Source organism: Aptenodytes patagonicus, chromosome 23 (genome assembly GCF_965638725.1).
Source record: "Aptenodytes patagonicus chromosome 23, bAptPat1.pri.cur, whole genome shotgun sequence".
In the NCBI taxonomy this organism is placed as follows: Eukaryota; Metazoa; Chordata; class Aves; order Sphenisciformes; family Spheniscidae; genus Aptenodytes; species Aptenodytes patagonicus.
This window is the reverse complement of record NC_134971.1, coordinates 7,348,982-7,371,276: the sequence shown is the minus strand read 5'-3', so window position 1 is coordinate 7,371,276 and position 22,295 is coordinate 7,348,982. Positions and strand designations below refer to the sequence as shown.

General features: G+C 49.6%; 1 protein-coding gene across 2 annotated transcripts in view; it reads right to left on the bottom strand.

Moving 5' to 3' along the window:
* Nucleotides 1–693: 693 nt before the first annotated feature.
* The window catches only part of ETS1 (ETS proto-oncogene 1, transcription factor), a 78,496-nt gene continuing 56,894 nt past the window's right edge, over nt 694–22,295 (bottom strand). For both annotated transcript variants that reach the window (XM_076358711.1, XM_076358712.1), the window contains 5 exons: nt 20,748–20,825; nt 19,568–19,816; nt 15,833–16,093; nt 5,865–5,983; nt 694–5,281 (listed from right to left, as the gene is read on the bottom strand). In XM_076358711.1, the coding sequence (XP_076214826.1) occupies nt 5,066–5,281; nt 5,865–5,983; nt 15,833–16,093; nt 19,568–19,816; nt 20,748–20,825 (923 nt within the window). In that variant the 3' untranslated portion in view covers nt 694–5,065. The remainder of the gene's footprint in view (nt 5,282–5,864; nt 5,984–15,832; nt 16,094–19,567; nt 19,817–20,747; nt 20,826–22,295) is intronic.

Here is a 22,295-nt window from a genome sequence, read left to right as displayed (position 1 = left end):
CTCCCTTCTCCAGCCCCCCGAGACCAGAGGCTGCGATGCCAGCCAGACCCTTATTTCCTATAACCACACAGTTTTGTTTAATAACGAAAAAAGAATATAGAAGTTGCTGGGATTTCGAAGTTTTTGCATTGTTTTTCCACGTTGCTCCCCGAATTTAAAGAGTAAAGGCAACGAATAAGCACACCAACACTGAGGGTTATGAATTATTCTTCTTTTAATTTCACATGGTTTAAAATACGATATGAAATAAGGCTACAGTATATAAAAAACTCTCCAGCAAAATGATGTGCCAGCATCAGCAATTAAAACAAAACCAATCCCCTCCTTTAAGAATTCAATGTAGGAGGGACTTTTTTTTGTATCCTTTAAAAAACAAAACAAAACAAAACACAACACACGGACACACACACACATCGCTACATCTCTAAGCTACCTCAGCTCAGTTTTTTTAAAAAGCACCTGCTTTTTCCTTTTTTTTTAATCTCGCTTTTAAAATTTTTTTCCACTTTTAAAAAATATAAATTATATGAAAATACAAGTTGGAAAATAGTCAAACAGCACAATATAACAATCTCTTTTTTTTTTTTCTTCTTCTTCTATGTTTATCAGCTTAAAAAAAAAATCCCATGTGTAAAAACAAAACAAAACAAAACAAAGACTTTTTTTTTTTTTTTTTTTTTTTTTTTTTAACTGAGGCAGTTAATTCCTGGAGATATTCCATTATAACATAGATGTATACATAGATTTATCATTTATTTAAACCTCTTTGGAATGTAGACAACAGCTCACGGATGTTATATAGACCCTACCAGAGAGCAGAGCACGTCAAGGCATCCGAATTTTGCGACGTTAACGAGGAACAAGCAACCAAGCCCTAAAGCCTCGCAGAAAACCCCTCCAGAAGAGCAAGAGTCAGAAGATGGAGACGTTTCCCGCAGCATCTGAATCTACCGGTGCTTACAGGGACCTTTTTTTTTGGAGGAGGAGGAGGAGTTGGTTTGGAAAGACGTGAGAAGGTTAAATCTTACAGCATCTTCTATTTTTTGCCCTGTTTGGCCGTTTCTCCACCTGAACGATCACGTCTGGAGCGGGACGGTGGTCGTGCGGAAATAAAATGGATCTACACTTGCACACACACGAGTGTCCATGGGTTATGGTCATCCTACGCACAGAGGTGGAGAGAGACAGGCAGCAGAAAAAGTGCTTGCATTTTTCATCTTTTTTTTTTTTTTTTTTTTTTGTCCTTTTACTGAGGTCCCAAATATCGACTGCCGAGGCCCTGGAAAGCTGTTTGCAAGAGCTAAGCTCCCAAGGTAGGGCTCAGGCTTTGCTGGGGCGGGGGCGAAGGGGACATGCCCCTGCACGGAGAACAGCAGATCACGAGCAGAACACAGAAAATATCCCAAAATTACCGAACGCACCTGAGACATTCCAAAAACAAGACGAAACTACCCCGTTTCCAAAAGCCACGTGTATCTACCGAGGGTGAAGCTCGCCCCCACGCAGAGAAACCAGCACAGGAGCGAGCCCCATCCCTGGCAGATCTCCATCGTCCCTCTCAAACCCATCCTTCTGGTCCAGCACGTGTGCGTGGGTTAACCAAATTTTCGTGGCCTCGAAGAATAGGAGGTCAGAGGGTTTGGGTTCCAGCACATCCCTCGCCAAAAGTCAACATGCAATTAAAAAGCAGAAAGAAAAAAGGGGAAAAAAAAAAAAAGAAACAAAAACAAATCTGCAAATTTCCAGTGTATAAACAGCACACACAGCCCTCTCCGGGATGGTCTCTAGATTGGGAATAAGAAGTAAAGGAAAACAGAAAATTATGAACCTGATGTCCCTAGGACTGTACTGCCCTTTTGCTGCTGCACGTGCACACAGGCTGCGAGCTGGGATTGCAAACGGCCGTGAGAAATGATGGAGAAGCTCCAGCCAGGGGGCTACTTCCAAAAAACAGAGCTGCTTTCCACGATTCGCCCTTTCTAACCTTTAGACCGTCTTCCCAAAATCATTGGGAACACACAGGTTCGGCTTGGAAACCTGGAAAAAATAAGCACGGCGGAGCGGATGAGGGATTTAGCCTGGCAGAAGGATGGGGTTGGTACCCGAACCTGCGGTTCCTTCCGTCGGAGAGAAATTTTGTCCCCGTTTTCTGCTTGAAAAAGGCACTTCAGCTGCAGCGGAGCGTCCAAGCAAAGCAGGAGACATGTCCTGGGGCACGGCATGGTGCCAAGGGCAGGAGATGGGGCGCCTGGCCTCCTGGCAGCACCCTTTCTAAGGGTGTAAGGGGGATTTTTCAAAGCACTGCTGGAAGTGGCCCACGAAGGGTAAGCTAAGGGCGCTTTGCAGCTGCATGCGAGACAGCAACCCCGAACACCTAAAAAAACCAACTCATACGGTGTGTCCTGTTGGGATGCTTTTTGACTACTCCTCCCCTGCACATTTTTGTGCTGTCACATCTTGCTCGACTCCCTTTTCAGCCCGCTCAGCGGCTGCGGCGAGCCTTGGCTCTGCGGTAGAGCTCTGCCCCAGTGCCTTGCCAGTGGGGGGACCTCATCCACGATATCTACGCTTTCCTTTCCTCTCCCCAGCTCGGCTAAGCTGCCTTCTCCCATCTGCCCTGTCTGCCTGAGGAGATGAGCTGAAGTTTAACCTCCCAGCGGGCAGCGTCCCTTTCCTCCTTTGGTGCATGCTCCTTCCACCCTCCTTCCATCCCCTTTTCCTTCCTTTCCATCCATCCCACCCTTTTCTTTCCATGCGCAGCCCCAGCCCCGTGAGCTAACAGCATAACTAATAACCTCCCTTATCTAAACCACCATCTGCTTCCATCCCCCTTGGCTGGAGCTCCCTCTTGGCCTGCTCATTTCCCCTCCACCATCACCTTTTTTTAAGCACACAGCAGTTTTGGGGCTGACTCATCCCAAAATGACCAACCGGGGATACAGAGGTGCTGGGTGCCCCCAGCTCCGGAGGAAGCGGAGGAGAGCCCAGCACCTCTGAGCATCACCTTGCCCTGGGGTCGAGCTCCCCGTCCAACGCTGCCCCTGCGCAGGGGGCGTTATGTGCCCGAATATTTTGGCTCTTCGCACCCAGAGTCCTGTCCTGCCGACCCGATATGTCAGCCTGTATCAGGCAGGCATCGCCCAGCGAGCATCTCTGGAAAGCTTCTCCCCACCTTGCCCCGCCACTACCATCTCACAGTGCCTCTGTAATGAACGCAACTACCTAAAACACACCGACGGACAGACAAACAACACAAAAAGAAGGTAGCTTTCGTTCAAATGTGTAATACTGTCTTTAAAAAGAAAACGCCCAGTGGCTCTCAGGGGCGAAAGACCCCATTTCAGCAGTCGGATCCACACGGATCCGGCTTCGGGGTCGTATCTGGATATGGAAACGCTCACCGCCTGACCCTCTAACTCACACCGAGCCCACCCCGAAGGCAGTCGTCAGCCTTGGTCTGCTCAGAGCATCCCGGGAAGTGCTCGGTGCAGCAGGATTTACCCCTCTGAACGTAAACCACGCTGCAAAAGGCTTGGAGGACAGACGGAGCAGCTCCCCCCGGGACTGATCCCGCAACCGCCTCGGGCAAGCACATGAGACCTCTCGTCTACCCCGGCAACACCGGTCATATGCTTCATGTTAATCACACCCTGACAGGGTTTGCAGGATCAGGCTTACAAAGAGCAGTAAAGAACCCATTCGCAAGGACAATTTCCTTTCTGCGTGTGCCCAGGCTGGTTAAGTCATACAGCAATAAAGACAGAGCTGGTCGAAACAGGAAGGAAAAAACATTTCCCTTTGGTTTTTCAACTTTTTTCCTGGTTTCTTTCCCCCCAGTCGACTTCTACATTTTCCATTTACCACATTCAAAACGTGGGAATTTCTCCCCTTTCCCCTCCAAAAAAAAAACCAACCCAAACTTTCTGAAAGCACCGAAGTGTTTCTTGAGCAAAAAAGTGATTTGGAAAACGCAAAAAGACATTTTCCCCGCAAATCTCGACAGGTTTCGGGCACAAAACGCAGCCGTACAACAAGGCCCCTTTTTTAACAGCAACAAAAAAAGCGAAAATTTCAACCAGCTTTATCAGCAAATGGCGGAGCAAAGCGTGTGGGACTGGAAGCGAGAGCGGCACACCCAGCCAGCATCACTAGGAGCCAGTTTGGAGTTAATTTTCCTTCACATACGATTCGGAGATGCCGAGTCGTAGCGCTACACTTCTCCAGTGGGGTCTACATAAACTAATTTGGGGTTTGGTTTTTTTTTTCTTTTCTTTCTTTTTCCTCACTGTGATAAAACTCTCTGCTGGCATAACAGAAACAAACACACACAATATTGCAATACTGAGACCATCTTAGAGCTTAAGACTATTTAAAAAAAAAAAAAAATACTGGCACAAAATTTAATAAAATAAAACTTTAACAAATTAAAAAAAAAAAAAAAATCTTGATCCCTCTTAGCAAAAATTCTCTCTTTTGTAGAAAAGAAGACAACCGACAGAAAGGCGATGTAACAAGAACGACAAACAGTTCTTGGTTTTTTCCTGAATTGCCGTTCCCCGAAGCAGGAATATTCACCCTCTTGGTTTTCCCTCCCCACCTCCCAAAAAAAGGTTAAAATCCTCAAATCCTCGGGAACACTGTCATTTCCTGAACTGTCAGTTTGTGTGCGAATAACACAAAAACCAAAGGGATCCATTTGATAATATTTTTTCTAAACACCAAGGGATGGGGAGAGGTTTGTTGTTTTTTTTTTTTTAAGTAAGCTACATTTTTCTGGCTTTCTTAAAACTCAGAATTTCACCCAAAAAAAGCCTGTCCTGGAGCTTTCGGGGGAAAAAAAAAAAAGCCCATCCTTCTCCGAACCAAACTTTTTAGGTTTCGGCCAAAAGTTTGCCTCTTCCGCCACCCTCTCTCCCAACATCTCAAAGCATCAAATCTGAGTTGCTCTTTAAAAAAAAAAAAGGAACAATAAAAATAACAGCAAAAATAAAAAAGAACCAACAGAAAAAGTCCTATCGACTCTCCAAAATGTCACAGGGTGATCCTCCGCCCCGGCCAGCCGCCTTCACTCATCGGCATCTGGCTTGACGTCCAGCATGGCGTGGAGCTCCTCGGGCGTGTAGCCCAGCAGGCTCTGCAAGTCGCAGACGAAACGGTAGACGTAGCGTTTCCCGGCTGTCTTGTGGATGATGTTCTTGTCGTAGTAGTAGCGCAAGCCGCGGCTCAGCTTCTCGTAGTTCATCTTGGGTTTGTTTTTCCTCTTGCCCCATCGCCTGGCCACCTGGGAGAGGGGTGGGAAGAGTCAAAGCGGCGAATGCACGTCACAGGGAAGGGAAGGAAAAGTCTTTCTGGCTTGGCTGGGCAGCCATCGGCAAGCAGCAGTGCCGGACACGAGGGAAGGGAGAGGACTTTCCTCATCTTTAAGATGGGCACGGATGGGTCACAAGCATTAAAGTTTGGGAAAACCAATCTCCACGCAATGGCAGAACATTGCAGAGGACTCTGAGGATATGTAAGTCAGGGAAGGGAATGAATGTCCCATCTGTTCCCCAAAATCAGTGGGAAGCCCCCCCTCTCACCTCTACACATCCTATTTGAAGAGCTTTGGCAATATGCCTCTCTCTACAGCGTTTCAGCTACTTCACACCAACTTTGGGCACCAATTACTGCTTCCGAGGTATTACTGCAGCCCAATTTTTAACAGGTTTTCAGCTGGGCTCTAATTCATTGTTTTTCCCTACGCATACCCAAGACCAGAACAATGTGACTGCCCAAATCTCAGCCCTGAAGGGAGGAGGGGAGGGTTATCCACACCAATATTTCAGCGGCATTTGGGCTGTGCACTTAATTCCAGGGCACTCTACCTCGTCTGGGTCGGAAAGTTTGAATTCCCAGCCATCACCCGTCCAGCTGATGAAGGACTGACAGGACTTGTCAGTAAGCAGTTCCAGCAGGAATTGCCACAGTTGGATGGGTCCACTGCCTAGAAAGACAAAGGAAACATGAGACATTAATGCCAGGAAAAGCACGGCCCTTTCTATCTTGGCGGGGGGGGGGGGGGGATCACATGCAAATGGTGCTCACTGAAAAAAAAAAAAAACCTCTACTATCAAAAAAACCCCATCAGCGGCCACAGGGCAAGATCTGGGTGGAGATGACAGCTTGAGAGTTAAATCCTGCAGGTAAAAGAGCTTCCTATTTGCAGCAAGAGCTGAATATTCATGCACTGGAATGCTTCACTTCAAGTTACATAAATAGGATTATTTTTCTGGCATCCAAACTGCGAGGAGTCATTGTCTTGGCATAAGAGCACCACTGCTTCCTCCGTGCCAAAAAGCTGCTGGCCATCGCATGAACTCCGGCAGACTCTCACTTCCCGACCTTGACTCTTCGCTCTGTCGCTGTTTACCGAGATAAGGGGGGACCCAGGTATGAAAATTATTTGGCCTCTTTCCAGGGCGTGTTGCTGCAGGAATGGGCTACGCCGGCTCGCAGAGCTCAGCGGGCTGCTGGAGCGCGGGGAAGGCAGGGGCTGGCTGGTTTGGCAGGCAGATCTCACCAGCTCAGGACCGGAGGATCTCCCCGTCACGGTCTTGGCACGGTCTTAGCAAAGCCATAAGCAAACCTCCCTGCGGCTGCTGGTTCCCCTAATCCAGCCGGAGAGGCATGAGGTGGCCACGTACATTCAGCCTCTCCTTACAACGCCGCGGTCTCCATCTTTCCCCTGGGTGCTAATTTTGGCCAACGGCAATTTGCCTCGGGGTCCTGAGCCTGACACATCTAACCTGCAATACCCGGTGCACCCCACTGAGAGCCTGCAGCTTCGCAGCCTGGTTCTGGCTGGATTAATGGTGTACGTGGAGTGATTTCGAAATACGTATCTCTTCTTTGCGCTTGCGCCCCAATCAAAGGTAAAGGAGAAGCCCTCAAGCCAAAATCTCTTTGATGAGCAACTTCCAAATGCGGCCGCACCCAAAATATTGCACTTAGCTCTGGGCAACATGTTTTGGGAGAGATTTTGCCATGTTTTAAACACAGCTTAGAATATATCACTAATAATAAGAATTACAATAATAATAATAATAAACAGAGCCAGAGGTTAGAGGAAATGATTTATCACAAAAAGAATTGCACAGGCTGGATCAGGACAGCAGGCTGGGGTAAACCCGCCTGCTGACAGCAATGAGCACAAGCTTCAAGCAGGGAAAAAAGAGTTATGTACTCAGAAAAAGAGATGGAGAACAGCCTATTTCCACGAATGACAATGAAGGCTGTCAGAGCTGTGGCTGCAGGATAACCCGCGGAGGGAAGAGAGGGCTGTTCCCCCTTTTCTGCAAGGTTTAAAATGACTCAAAAGCAGACAAGCTGCTGGGGAGGAGGAAATGAGAGAGCTGGCTCCGGGACAGGGGAATCGCTGTGCCCCGTCCAGCCCTCCCCAAATTGTTTCCCTCCTGTAATCCCTAAGGAACCGCTCCAGGGTTTTGCAGGCACCGGGTCCTCCGCCAAGCCCTGGGGGTTATCGCACAGCCATGGGCAGGAAAAAGCAGGGAGCTCACAGCATCTCTCTGCTTGTAAATGGGAAGATGACACTCAGCAGGGAAAGGCTCCAGCCCGTCTTTCTTGGCAGGAGCTTACCAAGACATTGACTCCGCGACCATGCTCTCCGGTAGGGATGGAGTTGGGTTATTCACGCCAAAACAAGGGAGGAAATTCAGATGACGCCTTCGCCTCTCATCCAAAAGGGAAGAGCCAAAACCCTGGCCTGAAATGCCACCGCATCTCAAAGCTTAGACCTATTTATAGCAGTGAACTTTAAATACAGGCAAAACATTGGGCAAAAAGGTTATCTCAGCCACCTGAGGTCCTCCACGGGGAACTGCAGGTGAATTCACATGGAGCCGGTTTCTCTTGGCCCATCTGACTTTACACCAATACCCTACACACATACAGAGAGCACCCAACACCCAAATCAGGTTAACAGAGGAACAGCCCTAGGAGACAAGACTGAAGCAAGACCAGGTTCATCACCTCGCGCTGATTTCTCACCTGCCCAACCAAAGAACAAGGATTTTTTTTTTATTCCTTCTGCAAAATAAGATGGATGGAAACCCATCACCTAGGCGCCAGGTTCTTGGGTAAGCAACTGCCCTCAAAATACCCCTGGGCCACCCTGGCTCTGCGGGAGCCTTTCAAGATTCAAGTGTCATTAACCCCGAGCCAAGCGGCCAGCACAGTTCACGCTTGGCGCTCGGGGCTCGGCTGCCAGCTGGCATGGAGAGGTGTCAGGAAACCCAGCAATTTCTCACCCTCTCTCCAGCAAGCGAGGTAGAGCTCCTGCTGCTGCGCCAGGTGCCACTCTGCCGGGTATTTTGGGATTTTGAAGGAAGTGGTGTCATCCTTGGAACAAGGATTCCCAAGGTCTATTCCGAGCTGCCTGCGGGACACGCGTAAAACCCCAAATTCCTCTGTGTTGGACAAGCAATTATGTCAAGAATGTGTTTACTGCAGGGCTCGCAGGCATGTCTCAGCTCCTATAAACACACACCCTGCCAGAGGGGAAGGCAGCGGAGGCCCTGCAGATGTGCCGCTGCCGCTGGGGCACGACTCCGAAATGTCAGCGAGGCGGGTGATGCACGAGGTGGCAGGAACCAAACCCCAGCACATGCCCAAGCCTGCATGCCCGAAAACAGCTCTGGGGAGACTGCAGGGTAGGAAGGCGAAATGATCAGGGCAGGGGTGCTGGAGGTCCATGCTGGTGGGCCAGTACAGCTGTAATTAGTGCTGGGAGGGCTGTCTTCAGAAATGAGCTTCTTTTGCCTGCTCTGCAGACCAGCAAGGAGCAGGGAGTTATTTTTCCCAATGCCTAAAGGATTTCAAGGGGACCCTTGGCTCGCACAGAGGCGACCCCCCCAGCATCGCATCCCCAAAGCTATCAGGGCAAGCATGAAGCTGCCAGGCTCGTCTCCGCACCCCAAACCTCCGCCCCCGCAGGAGCTGGGAGCAGCGCCCATTTTCCACCCCTTCTGCTTCAACCCTTCTGCTCATCCCTGGCCGGGGCTGGAAATCCCCACCGCAATGCCTGGTCCAGATCACTTCATGGTACAAGCACGCACAGCCACACCGACTGCCCCAAGGCTGGCGTAGCTTGGCAGGTGTACCCCACCACACGACCTGTTGCCTTGGTTATCTCCAAAAACAACCACCACTGGAGTGTTCTTGCAGCCTTTTTTTGGATGCAGCCCCGAGCACGGGGTGGAGGGACACAAGCCACCCTTTATGGCGCTGGTCCTGCCACACGCATCCAGGGGCTTCCCAGAGCAAGCCCAGCCCTGGCTGGGGAACGGCGGCAGCCCCTGCTCCACAAAAGACAAGGCCGAGGACTCAGAGGGTGGTGGGATGTCCTCCCGCCCCGCCGTGACCTCCAGCACCCGCGGAGGCTGCTAAGAATAGTGCCCGCCGGAGGGGCTCGCCCGCCCGCCGGGGCTACAATGGGGGCCCTGTCTGGCCTCAGTGGCACTGAACGGGGTCCTTCAGCGGGGAGTGTCACACCACAGGAATTCTCCCACGTCAGGGGGAAAATATGCCTCTTAAGCTGGATGACAGGCGGCTGCTACAGCGGGAACCGCTGGCTGAGCGGTGCCTCCTCGGCACCAGTCCTCTGATGGCACCCGTGGGTGTCCCCAGAGCAAAGGGTTTGGTGCCACGCCATCCCTGTGCCATCCTCCCTTGGTCGGGACTGGATGTCCCCTACCACCTTCCTACCCAGTGGCTCTGGAAGGGTTTGAAACCAAAATATGCACGATGGCCACTTTCACTGGCACGGTGATGGTGGTACCACCTGGCTGGGGCAGACAGGCATCTGCGCCGTACTTGGGAAGGCACGGCCCAAAACACGTCATCCCCACTCTCTCTCAAGACGGTTTCACACCCCCACCCCTCTCAACGGCCTCTGTTTTTTTTTCCTTCTTTCAAACAACAAGAAAAGAAGAAGAAAAAAAAACCCTACTGAAAAAAAAAAGCGGCGCACCTATGCTTTTTGCTCTGTGGTTTGTGGTTCCAACCCAACAAAACAATTGGGCATAGCAACGTCTCCAAAACAGCCTTTGCCTCGCTCACGTGCCTGCCCTCCCTGAGCCCCCTTTGATGGCACTGTGGCACTGAAGGTCCCCAACTTCCCCCACCACACTGGGGGATGGCAGAGCTCACCCCCATCGCTCCCTTGTTAGACCAAGCTCAACCACCTCCTTCCCAGCTCTTGCCCAGACTGGCGCAGGTAGTCACGCCACCGCGAAGTGCCGGCTTTGCATGGGTGGGAGGGAAGCAGTGGAGCTCGGATGGAAGCATCTCCAAAGAGCAGGTGTGAAGAAAGCAGGGAAGGACCCAAGAAAGCACCTTCCTTGGGGAGCTACATGCTTTTGGCTATGCTTACAGGCAGGAGAGTGGCCAGGCAGGCCGCTCTAGGCCAGTTCGGCTTTCCTGGTGCATCTCCTCTGTTTCAAGGAAGAACACGATGGGAGGACTGGTCTCACTCCCGAGGCATCTGGCAAAGCACAAGGGGTTTCGTGAGCTTCACGTCTCCCCCTGAAGGTGGTCCTGCAGGTCAAGAGCTGCCATGCAATGCTCCAGCTCATTGCTTGAAGGAGGGACTAAGCCACAGTTGCTGCTTTGCCATCGCCTCCGGGCTGCTGAGAAGCCGGTGCCAACGGCTGCAGCAGCTCTGGTGAGAGCTGAGCTGCCGTCACGGTTGGGCAGCGTTGCGTGGGGCTGATTTCACTGTCATTTGCACATGTCTGGCAGGTGGAGCAGGAGCCACTGAACCAGCCCCGAGCCCCACCCTTGAGCTCCCCACCTTGCGGAGGCGAAAAGGGCTGCTGAGCCCATGCAGGCTCTGCGCTGGAGGCAGAAAGCGGGCAGGAGCCACTTGGCTGGTCACACTCGGAAGTCACCCTGCAAGGGTAGGTAAAGGGTATGACCCAGAACGAGCGAGCTAACAACATCCCCTGCATCACACAGGGGACAGAGGTGCTGTCGTGCTGCTTCTGATTGCTGGGGCAGCAGACTGCATCTCCAAATTCCCCTAACCCATGATACAAGTGGCTACGGATGCCCATACAGGCACACTTCTCCAGAAGTGCAGGCAAGCAGGCAGGAAGGATGCTGATGTTTCGAGGAAAGCTACTGCACAGACTCTGGATGTCAAGGACAGCCAGATCACCGGACCGTGCTGGGAGAGGGGCCGGGAAGGCGGCTGCTGGCAGATTTTCAGATGCCAATGACCACAGCACGTCCGGGGAGCTCGCTGGTGGAAGCCTCAGGCCAGCAGCACAGGCAAGAAGAAGAAGAGGGGAAGCACACAAGCTCCCTTGAAAGAGACCCACTTTCTTTGGCACCGACTTGACTTTCTTGCAAAACAGCAGCTGCATGCTTTCACTTCTGTGTTACAGATAAGCATCGCTCAGAAAGGGAGGCTTGTCGAAGGCTTCAGGCTCTGCACACCGCAGACAATTTGGACAGGGCAGATGGGTTTAGCAGGCAAATTTGGGCCCTATCGACATGGTACTGCGAATGCTGATAGCAAGGATCAGGGCTGGATCTGGCCCGGGTAGACAGAAGCGCTCCTGGGTGCTCGGGTGAGATAGCATCTATGAGAGGTCGGCTATTCCCTGCACTACTTTCTGTCTTCTTTAAGGGCAGCATGATAATGAAGATAGCATCAATCTGTGGCTAAGAGAGACACTCAGGTCATGTGTGATATTAGCTGGGAAGGGGGCATTAACTCTTTGGGTGTTGAGATTGTCTACAAAGGCATCAGCAATTTCCTAACCAGGTCTGTAAGAAAGGACAGCATCACAAATGCAAAACCAGCCTTGCAGATGAGGGATCAAGGTTTGGTGTGCACTCACTTCACCTTTCTTGTCCCTCTTTCCTCCTTTCGCCTCTCAAACATGAGGGGAATTGCTCCGCTCTGTCTGTTCAGCTCTGGGGAGCAGCAGCTCAGCACATCACAGATCTGGTGTTGTGGCAATGCAGACAACACCGTGAGATGGAAAGCCCCGGCCTGCACAGACGATGCTGAGGTCCTATGTACTACAGAGCAAACAAACACCACGTCTTGGCTATAAACCCACGCAGGTGCTTTGGGGCACTCAAGAAAAGCCAAAAACAATTGAGCCCTGAGTGGCTATCACCAACCACAGGGGCAGAGGGAGGGTCTGAACCTCTGCTGGACCTGCATCATCAGGAGGGCAGCAGAACGAGTAGGTCAGCGTAGTGGAAAAATAAATATAGGGCAGAAAGGCCAAAGACCAGTGTGGTCAGACTCACACCACCTGCCCTCTGCACGGGCTGCACACTTCTCTGCTACAGACCATCCGCGTTTATCCACGCGATGTCGGGTGTCATGAAGGATGTGGGCGGCTGTGATACCCATTGGAGCCAGCGGCTTGCAGGATCCAGCTATGGCACAGCCCCAGGCAGGGCTGCAGGTGGCACAGAGGCAAAGCCAAGCTAGATTTAGCCCAGCCAGGATCTGTGCCCATGTGCCAGCATGCACTTAGCACGAGCCGCCCGCCCACACCAAACACTGCACTGCTGCATGAACGAGGGAGCTTAAACTGAGCTCAGCTGAGACAACGTGAGGTTTAGCACATCTGCCTGCAGAGAAGACACATCCTGACACACCGCTTGCCTAAATTTAATAGATGCATTCTGTCTTCGTTTCCTAGGTCATGTCAAAAAAAAAAAATCTGGCTTAATGTAAGACTCAAGCTGGCCAAGCTTTGAGAGAGCTGGCCCCAAAACCAGGTGTCCAGAGCTGGCCCTCCCTGCAGCTATGGAAACTGAAGTTCACCAACTCCTGAGCAGTTACATTTCTCCTTCAAAAAAGATAAGAAAATTGCATCAACCTCTATCTGAGCAACCATGGCAACTTGTTAAATTAGGTCAAGATGTGGGGGCAGATAACGCAGCTTTGAAAAGCTGCTTGCAAGCTGGGTGAAGAACACATCAAACGCAAATGGAGCTTCCGCCAAAATGCACCTTCTTACCAAAGCATGCGCCTCCTAGGGCAGATACCATCAGAGATCTGCCGCGGCTGCGATAAAGCACTGTGCCACCTCCCTGGGCCACCAGCAAAACAGGCCCATGGTAACAAAACCTGAACAATATTGTCAAGTTCTTAAAGTCAACCCAGAGAGCCCTGGAGATGAAGGACGTGATCTCCCAGGCTTCACCCTTCCAACCCTAAAAGGTGCACACCATGGCATGTCTGTTGGGTGCTCCACTGGCTGGTGACTGGTGTTGGACATGTGCTCGAGGCATCATCTGAGTGAGAAAGGGAAAGCAGGGGTCCCGGCCACTTTGGGACCCTGGGCTGGTAATCCCCTGCTCTGCTCGTTTGGAGGCTCCACCTCCTCACCAGAGCTGCAAACAGAGCCCAGACTTTAAGTTCCTCTGCTCTAGCTGCTAGACAGCACTTCCTCCCCCAAGTAAAGTAAAAGTAATGTAAAGCAAAGCAAAAAAAGAAGGATCTAGGAGTTCTGCCTGAGAGTCCCCACATGGCTTGCTCAGCTGGCCCAAGCGAGAGGTCCAGCACTTCTCAGTGGCCAGCCTGGATTTTTTTTTTTGCAGAAATACACCAATACAGAAGAGTTTTGAGAGTGCCCAGTTCTCCTACAGTTTGTAATGCAACATGTTCTCACTTGCTCTTGCTGTGACCTGCTTTCACAGCAGCCTGGCTTTGCTTTGCACCCATGCTGTGCTCCCTTTGCACAGAAAACCTAAGGTGCTGACAGGTCAGTAGGCTTTAAAGAGGGACAGAGGACATCTCTGGAGCCACATGTCTGCAAAGATCATCTGTCCAAAGATCGTTCCCAACGGTAAATACAGGCTGTGGCGGTTTGAGGACTGAATTATTGCTTAGCTGCCTTCGGAGCAAGCAAGCAGCGCTCCAGCCCAACAATTTCCAAGTGACTGCTGATTCTGGAAACCTCCGATTTTCCTCTCCCCATTTAAAGTTTCTCAAGTGAAGCAATGCAAAAAAAAATCAGGCGCTCCCACTTATTGATCACACCGAAATGCCTGGGCCAAGGGATTATCTTCCCGGCTCAAAACAGGGTTTGAAATGAGGCAAGGGAAAATGTTATGCAGCGCAAAGCGTTTGGAAGTGTGCTCTGGCATTGCATTAACTGAAGTCTCCCCTTCCTGACGGCCCGAGTCCAAGTACACTCTTTGGGGTGCTAATACTCCTTGGCAAAACACAGGGTCCAGCCGCCGACTTCGGCTCCTCGCTCACGGAGGGAGCTGGGAACGCCGCCTCTCTAACGGGGGTGGCTCCTTTCCATGAGCTACAGCAAATGTGGAGGGAAACATCCAGCTTGGAAAATAAAGCTCCTAGTCTTGCCAGTGCCCCTGTGCCTCAGTTTCCCCAGCTGTTAAAATGCAACCAACGCTCCCGCCCAGGCACTGGGTACCCAAAACACTTCCATGGGCCATAGTGAAAGGCGTTATCAGGAGAAAATAGGAATAAAAATCGCAAGTTGTGCTCACGGTCTCTTTTCTTAGGAACATCAACTTCCGTGGCACAGCGGAGGACGGTGTCCCGGGGCACGGCCCCTCCTACCACTCATGCCTCTCCCCACCACATCCCCCAGCCGAAAACCATTCAGGAATAGCAGAGCACACTTTTATTTTGCATAGACTTGGTCGAAACAGGCTCATTCAGCAGGCAGGGCTGAGCTTTCTTTCTAACTAAAGCTATAGCAACAAACCACTTCCTTTTTTACACATAGCTCCTAAAATTATCTCTCCACCTCTCCGCCCCTCTGCATCTCTCCCCCCCTTACAAAAAACTAGATACCAGCCCTAAGATGAGCTGTGCGTGGGAGGAGATTTCAGGGACAGTCGCACCTCAGGATCTGCTCTCAACCTTTTGATGATCTTTATCTGCACAAACTATTTCCACTGCTTGGCTCCTCCGGGCCACAGCTGCTACCAGCTGGGGCAGGAGAGATCAGCACGTATGAAGGGGAAGGGGAACAGGCAGGAGGCTACCCTGCGAATTTTCCTTATAGTACAGGGAAAAGACATGGCACAGAAGGACTGGAAAGGATTATCTCAGTTTTAGCTGGAAGCCCCATCCCACCACGTTTCTCTCCATGGAGCTGCCAGATTGCTGGAGGGCTGTCATATAAAAAGCTGGAGTTTCCGTGGCCTATCACCTTCTCATCTCTGCCAGTGCAGGGAATGGAAAATGTTTGGGTCTGCTTTGGCACCATCCCTGCCTCACACCAAGGTAAAGAGCAAAACCAAGTGCTTCCTCCAGGCCAAAAGGAGAAAAGATCATTTCACGTCACACACAGCAATGCTGGAAATGCAGCCACTCCTGCCCAAGGTCGGAAACTACAAGCAAGTGGCCAGCACGTTGCATAAAAGTGTTGGAGGGGGAAACGAGGGCTCTCTACTACCTTGTGTTCTCAGCAATACAAACCAGACACCAGTTCCTACCAGACCCAAGCAGGAGGTATCCATGCATAAATGAAAACACAAGGCATCAAATGCCCTGCACTCAGCCACGTCCTACATCCTCCATGAGGTTTGGAGCGCCCACGCTTGAAGGACATGCAGCCTTGTGGGGCTGCGTGCTCTCAGGTGTGCCTGCATTCACGTGGCTGACCCCAGGGGCACCCCAAAACCCCTCACTCGTGGACTGCTGAACCAGCGACGCAGATATTGGGGCAACCCAGAGACCGTGGAGGCTCTGCCCTCCACCGATGGAGAGGCTCTACCCAAGACGCTCAGCAGAGAGGTGGTTTCCTGAGGAGCGTGACCCTACCTGTGTAGCCAGCAAGGGCGGCAGCAGGAATGACAGGCTTGTCCTTGTTCATATCGGCCCGATCTCGAACATAGTCCTTGAAGGTGCCCTTGGGCTTGTGGTTGGGCAGGGCAGCGGGGTAGTCCTCCGAGTCAAAGCTGTCGTAGGAGGGGACGCGCTGCAGGCTCTGGAAGGAGGACTGGCTGCTCCAGGACTGCGTCAGCCGGTCGCAGCTGTCGTAGCTCTCTATGCTCTCGAAGGAGTCCTGGCCGCCCAGTTTACCTGGCGAGAAGGAAGGGCATGTGAGATGTGCCTGGCCAGCATGGGGATGCTCTAGCTTGTCGCGGCCAGGAGAAGGATGCTTCGCCTGCCCGCTGCGCAGGCAGAAGGCAACCAGGCAAATGATGCTGTCCCACTACGCCTCATCTCCAAACAAACTCAAAAGTACGGCCTGAAACTGGGATACTTCTGTTACATTTGTAATTCAGAGCAGGGCTATCTGAGCCCCGGAGATGTTCAGGCAGCAGAGCAAGGCTGAGAGAGTCAGGGGAAAAACCCAAAGTCCTGACTCTCTACCCAAGACTGATGCCTGGGGCTAACTGGAAGTTGTCCTCTGTTTCAAAAAGGCAATGGCAGAGAAATAATCCACCTTAGACAGGTCTTCAAGGCTCAGTTCAGGTGCCTAAACATGGGCACTCCAGAACCTCTTGCTCTTGCTGCTGAAAGATATGGGTCTCCAATAAGTCCCATATTATATCTGCCAGCCCTATATAAACGCTGTTCAGGCATATTCAAGGGCACTGGACACCCAGCTTCTTTACTTTTGATGTTTCCTGCAAAACTATATAGCAGCCTTTTATTGCCATATATTACAACCAGCTTCCACCCCCAAATCCCCAAACAGCAGCAGATTTGATGGAGGAGGAGAGCAAAAGGCTGAGAGCTCAAACAGCTATTTTTCCAGTTCTCGTAAGGTGAGCACAGCTGGGTTGTATCAAGGCCACTCTCTGGGGTATTTTTAGTAAAGACCAGAACACGAGAGGCCAGATCCTCAGCAGTGCTATGCTGCTTTACACCCACTAGAGACAGCATAGTATACCCTCTGTACTTAAAACAGAGAGCTAAAAAAGGATCCAAAGAACAAACTGAAATTGCTCTCTCTGATCTCCCGTACGCTGTCGATTGCTCAACGTCTTTACTGACAAACTAAGAGCGTAACAGGATCATTCAAGTTCACTAATTTCCCAAACTGGGCTAAAAACAGCTGCTGGGATTGTGCAAGAACTCCTGGAGAAATTTCCATTGGCAGAGCTACCCACATCTTGGGCCCAGATAGTAAATCACAGGGGAACAGGAACGTGGAAGGACGCTGGCATGCTCCCCCAAATATTTGTTGTGTTGTAGTTCGAAGAGCACTTGCTGCGAAAAGACTCAACTACCGTGGGCTCTGCCCTGACTGCTGGTCCAGAATCGTTTGACGTTTGGATCCATTGGCTTGATTCTGCTGGTAATATCCATGCTTCAAACTCATTTTATTTTTTTCTTTTAGTTTTTTGAGAATTTCACAGAATACACTTCAATCACTTCCTGAATCCTGCAAGGGGAAAATTAACACCGCTTTGTGCATGTTCATTAATTGGCATAACCACTTCCCTGAGAAGTCCTGCAGCACAAGCTCATTTAGAAAAGGAATTAAAAATCTGCCAGATGAACAGCCGCAGTGTCAGAGACGTGACTTGGGTCATTTCATTGAAAATTCACCTAAATTTGACATAAACGTGAGCCTTTAGAAAAATCACGCCTTGCACCTACTCAGGAGAAACTTGTTTGGCAGCTACACTTTCCAACCAGACATCCTCACTGATAAGGCAGAGTGAAACAACTCCCATCGGACCACAAAATTAACTCTTAAAGCCTACTCAAAGAAAGACAAACGGCGACTGTCTGGAAAACCTTCATTCTGAATTTCCCACTGCTGAAGCGCTTGACTTTGTGACAGACTAACCTTTTAATACAGTGGAAGGTAAAGACGTACGTAAATATAAATAAGCTGGACTCTGCTTTATATTAAGGCTTCTTTATACCACTCTGAGAGGATTAGTGCCACCCAAAGGCCCTTCTACATGGCTGAAATGTAGCGTTAGTGTAAGCACAGCCGTAGCCTGTTGCATTTCTTCAATTGCAATCAGTATGTTAAAGTGTTTGCTAACACCAGGGGCCCTTGGTCCCCAATGCTGAGTTAAGGGCTCTTTCTTCCCTCCCCTGGAGCCTTTTTAGGCTTGCCAGTGAGAACAGGCTCAAGGTACAATTGCAAAAGCACGCCTGAATCATTGCATTTCAATGAGAATTATTATGAAATCACCTGTGTTGAAGAAAAGGTCAAGAAAAGGGAAAGACACGGATGAAAGATAGCTAGAAAAACAACCCCAGAAAGAGGAGTTTACCTAAAATTGTAACACTGCTGCCCTTTTGGCTCACCATATTGTCCAAGTCACCTCTCACATATTAACACTCAGCCAGCAGCAGAAGCAGAGGTAATAATACAAATAATAACTTTCCTGTCATTAGCTCTCCCAGCTTGGAAAAAGAATGAGAAACTTAAAATGAGCTCCACTGAGCAACGCATATGCAATGCAGACCTGCAAAGGGGCTCCAGCTTTCACAGGGAGCCAGCACATCTTCAGCTCTCGTAGCTGGTTAAATGGGTTTAAATGTTCAACATCAAACCTGGCTCACAGCAACACGTCACTATAATGAATTTTAGGCATGGGGACACCTGGATTCTATTCAGGGCGCAATCGCAGGCAGGTCAGATCTCTTCCCCATGCCTCAGGTTCCCTACCTGAAATCAGGAGATAATGATACCCCTTTGTAAGAGACTTTGAGCTCTATGGATTAAACTTTTGCTTTGAATATATACTGTGAGCCAGATCCTCAGCCTTGCATTAAGCGATGTAATTACAAAGTAGTCGGGCATCTGGGCCCCATGTGTTCAGAATTTAATAATATTAATTGAAAAGGCATTTGGGCTCAGATCCTCAAAAGTGTTTAGGTGTTTAAATCCCATCATCTCAAACAGGAATCATGTACCTATAACTCTTTGGAGATGTAGGGTTGCAGCAGAAGGATTTGGGGGGTCCTTCGGCTCTGTCGCTGACTCAACCCATGACATCTGCATCTCCCAACAAAGCACAGGGCTTCAGTTCATCAGAACAGATTATCGGTTCAAGCAAACAGCCATCAAAATCAATGGAGATAATGGATAAAGACTTCGGATCATCAAGTGTAAAACCCTTCAGAGCCTTGGACAGTAATTCCTGATGAGAACTTGTGAAGGATTTGTGGGGTTTTGCCTAGTCTCCTAGGAAAATGAGATTTATACAACCACACAGCAGTCTGTCCTTCCTAATAACCTTAAAGCCTATTTCAACTTCACTCAAGTTTGACATCAAAGTACAGAGCCAGAAACGCTACATTTTTGCAGATGTTGTAAAAACAGGCAGCAGAGTAGAGAAAAGAAAGACCTCCTTCATGTTTTCCCCAGCCAGAAAGGCAGGAAGGTATCAAAGCCATCAGGGAATCCATCTGGCAGTTCAACCTCCTAAGATATATGGCTTCGTTACTGGCATTGCACGGTGCCCTGATGGCCTTGGTCCCCCCAAAGTGTATCTCCTACAGAGGGGAAGGCGGCACTTATGTTGATATAGGTAGAGGTGGCAAGAACACAAGCAAACCCTGGGAGATGCCCTACTTTACCTCGACTGGCACGTCCCATGCACATGTTATCTGGCGTTACTACTTCTTGCTTGATCGTGAAGTAGTCTGTCTGCAGGGAGTCCGTCTGGACTGGGTCACGCAGGATGACCGAGGGATAGTCATTCTCGTACTTGAGGGAGAGGAGCTCTTCCGAGCTGATGGGATGGAGGGTCTGGTAGGACTCTGTGATGAAGCTGGGCTCAGAGAACTCAGAGGGAGGCACGCACTGTGCATGCTCGATGCCATAACCTGCCGGCAGAACGGGAGCATCAGAAAGCAACCCAAACACAAGCAGCTCCAAGAAACCAGAGCATTGCTCACTTCCCCTCCAGTCTCCCACAGCACAGTGAGATTTGAGGTCTGCAGTGCAAGAGGAGACTGTCTTTGGATATAAAATACCTGGAACAATTGGGCACTAATTTTGAGTAAGGTTTCTAAAAGCTACAGAGACATTGCGTCTTATAATTGCAGCAGTTTAAAAAAATAAGACATTCTCAACCACCATCAATGTGCATTACACCAAACTCCTCTCAAGCAAGCTGCTAGTGGGAAAAAGCTGGAAAATCACAAAGAGCATAGTCTCAACAAAGGAGATAGAGGGCAAAGAAGTTTCATTGATGATTGTAATAGATGAGTCACTACCACGGTCACCTCTCCTCACTTCCAGAGACCGGAATCCCAATTCAGGCGAGTTGGGTTTTTTTGCTGGTTCATGTAATACGTCACAGATTTCAAATGCCCTTAAAGAACATCTCCAAACCAATGGCAATGGGAAGCGCGGGAGTCTAGACTGATGACATCTCTTTCCTCGCTAGGCTCCTACCTAGCAATGAAGAATTAAGCCTTCTTCCCCCATGCCCCCCTTTTTTTAATACTTTTTTTAAAAAATTCCTAATGTTCTGGGGTGTTGAGGTCGCTTTTCAGGTCTACTGAACTACAGCTTCAAACAAATAGTGCTTTCAAAGTCAGATTATGGCATCTCAAGGCAGTCCCCAAAAAATAAAGATAGCTTCTAAATAAACCCAAAACACTAGGAAAGACAAAATTACGCACTTTGCATGCTCTGCCATGACAGAGCAACAACCGCATGGTGCAGTCCTCATGTGATGCAGCCAAACCTCTAATAGGTGGCACTTTCATGCCTGGAAGCAGCAGAATGATACTGATAATTGAGACTTACTAATTAAGCAGTCTGAAGTATAGCGGGATTCTGGATATGTTGTATTCACTCCATTTGCGGGGTATGGTTTCACCTCTTCTGCAAAGAGAAAAGGAAGGAAATGTCATATGTCCACAGGCATACGGTGCTTCGCAAGACTTGCTGTAATACAGAGAGGTCTGAACTTCCTAAAATGCTCCTCTCTGGGTTAAACTGCAATGTTCAAGGGAACAGAAATGAGTTAGGAGCTGAAATCCCACCGAAACAAGTGCTTGATGCACTTGGGTTCCTTTGGGAATTCTTGCTGCAGGCGTGCTCAAATTTAAACAAAACAAAAAACCCCAAAACAAACAACAACAACTTTCTCAATCAGAGGCTCCAGGTGGTTCTGAAATACTAATTGCATAATTTCCTTGCTTCCCTTAATTTTTGTTGTCTTTCATTCTCTTGAGGATTGCTTATCACATTTAACGTGTATGAGCTTGTGAAAAAAACCCACCATACAAGGACAGCTGTTTTCCTGAAAAAGCCCCTATTTTTAGACCAGCAGTAGGTGTGTGTGAGTGAGTGGATAATGCATACCAAAACCAGCTCCTACAACCCCAAATTAATGCTAATTCCCAGCCTACGCAGCACCTTTTACCTTACACCTGATGCAGGCAGAGGATCCCATGCTCAGAAAAGCTTTGTCGCACTGTCCATCACCCAACTCCTGATATAGACTCCACGGTGTATATATGGGCAGCACACAAAATTTTAGCCTTTCTATAGGCATAATTCACCAAGAAAGAGCACGTATCACATCAAAGCACAGATTCTCCGCTTTCCATTCCTTTTTCCGGGCAGTTTGGTACTCCTGGGCTTGGCGCTGAATTTGCTTTCCCATGTAAAAGCCACATTGCTCCTACCCTGACCCACTTTTCCATTAACACCTTATTCATTCCAGAACGGCATGTGGGCAGAGATACCGGCATGGGAGATTTTCTTTTCTTTGCAGAGGGTAACCAAAATAAAAACCACACAGACAACTCCGGGTTATGTTTATTTCTGCTGAGGCTAAAGAAAAGCGAACCGAAGATAACGCACGTTCGCTTGCAAGGAGCCTAATTTTGGCCCTCTCTCCTGGGGATTGCAGGGTCGAAAATATTCTCTAACAAAAGGAGGGTTTGTGCAAACAGAGAGACCTAATGAGAAATGCTCTTCTCTTCTCCCCACGGTGTCTGCCAAGAGGCAGGGTGGGTGACCACAGAGAAAGAGAGCAACTTTCAGCTATGCTTACAGTCAAGTGGAGGGCACTGCTGACTGCTGGTAACTGAAGAGGTTATTTTAGGAAGAAATTTGGAAAAATATGCCTGAAAATACCCAAATCTATGCAGGGAAAAATCACCCATCTGCTGCCGTTTTTAAACCCTGACCAGCCTGTGGTACATGAGTCACTCTCAGAAAGTGCTCACAAGGGAGGCATGTTAGCAGGAGGGGCAGCAAGGTCACAGCCTGTCCCAGCATGACCCGATGCCGGTGGTCACACCACTATAGGTAAAGCCAAACATTTTAGGGTTAACCACCACT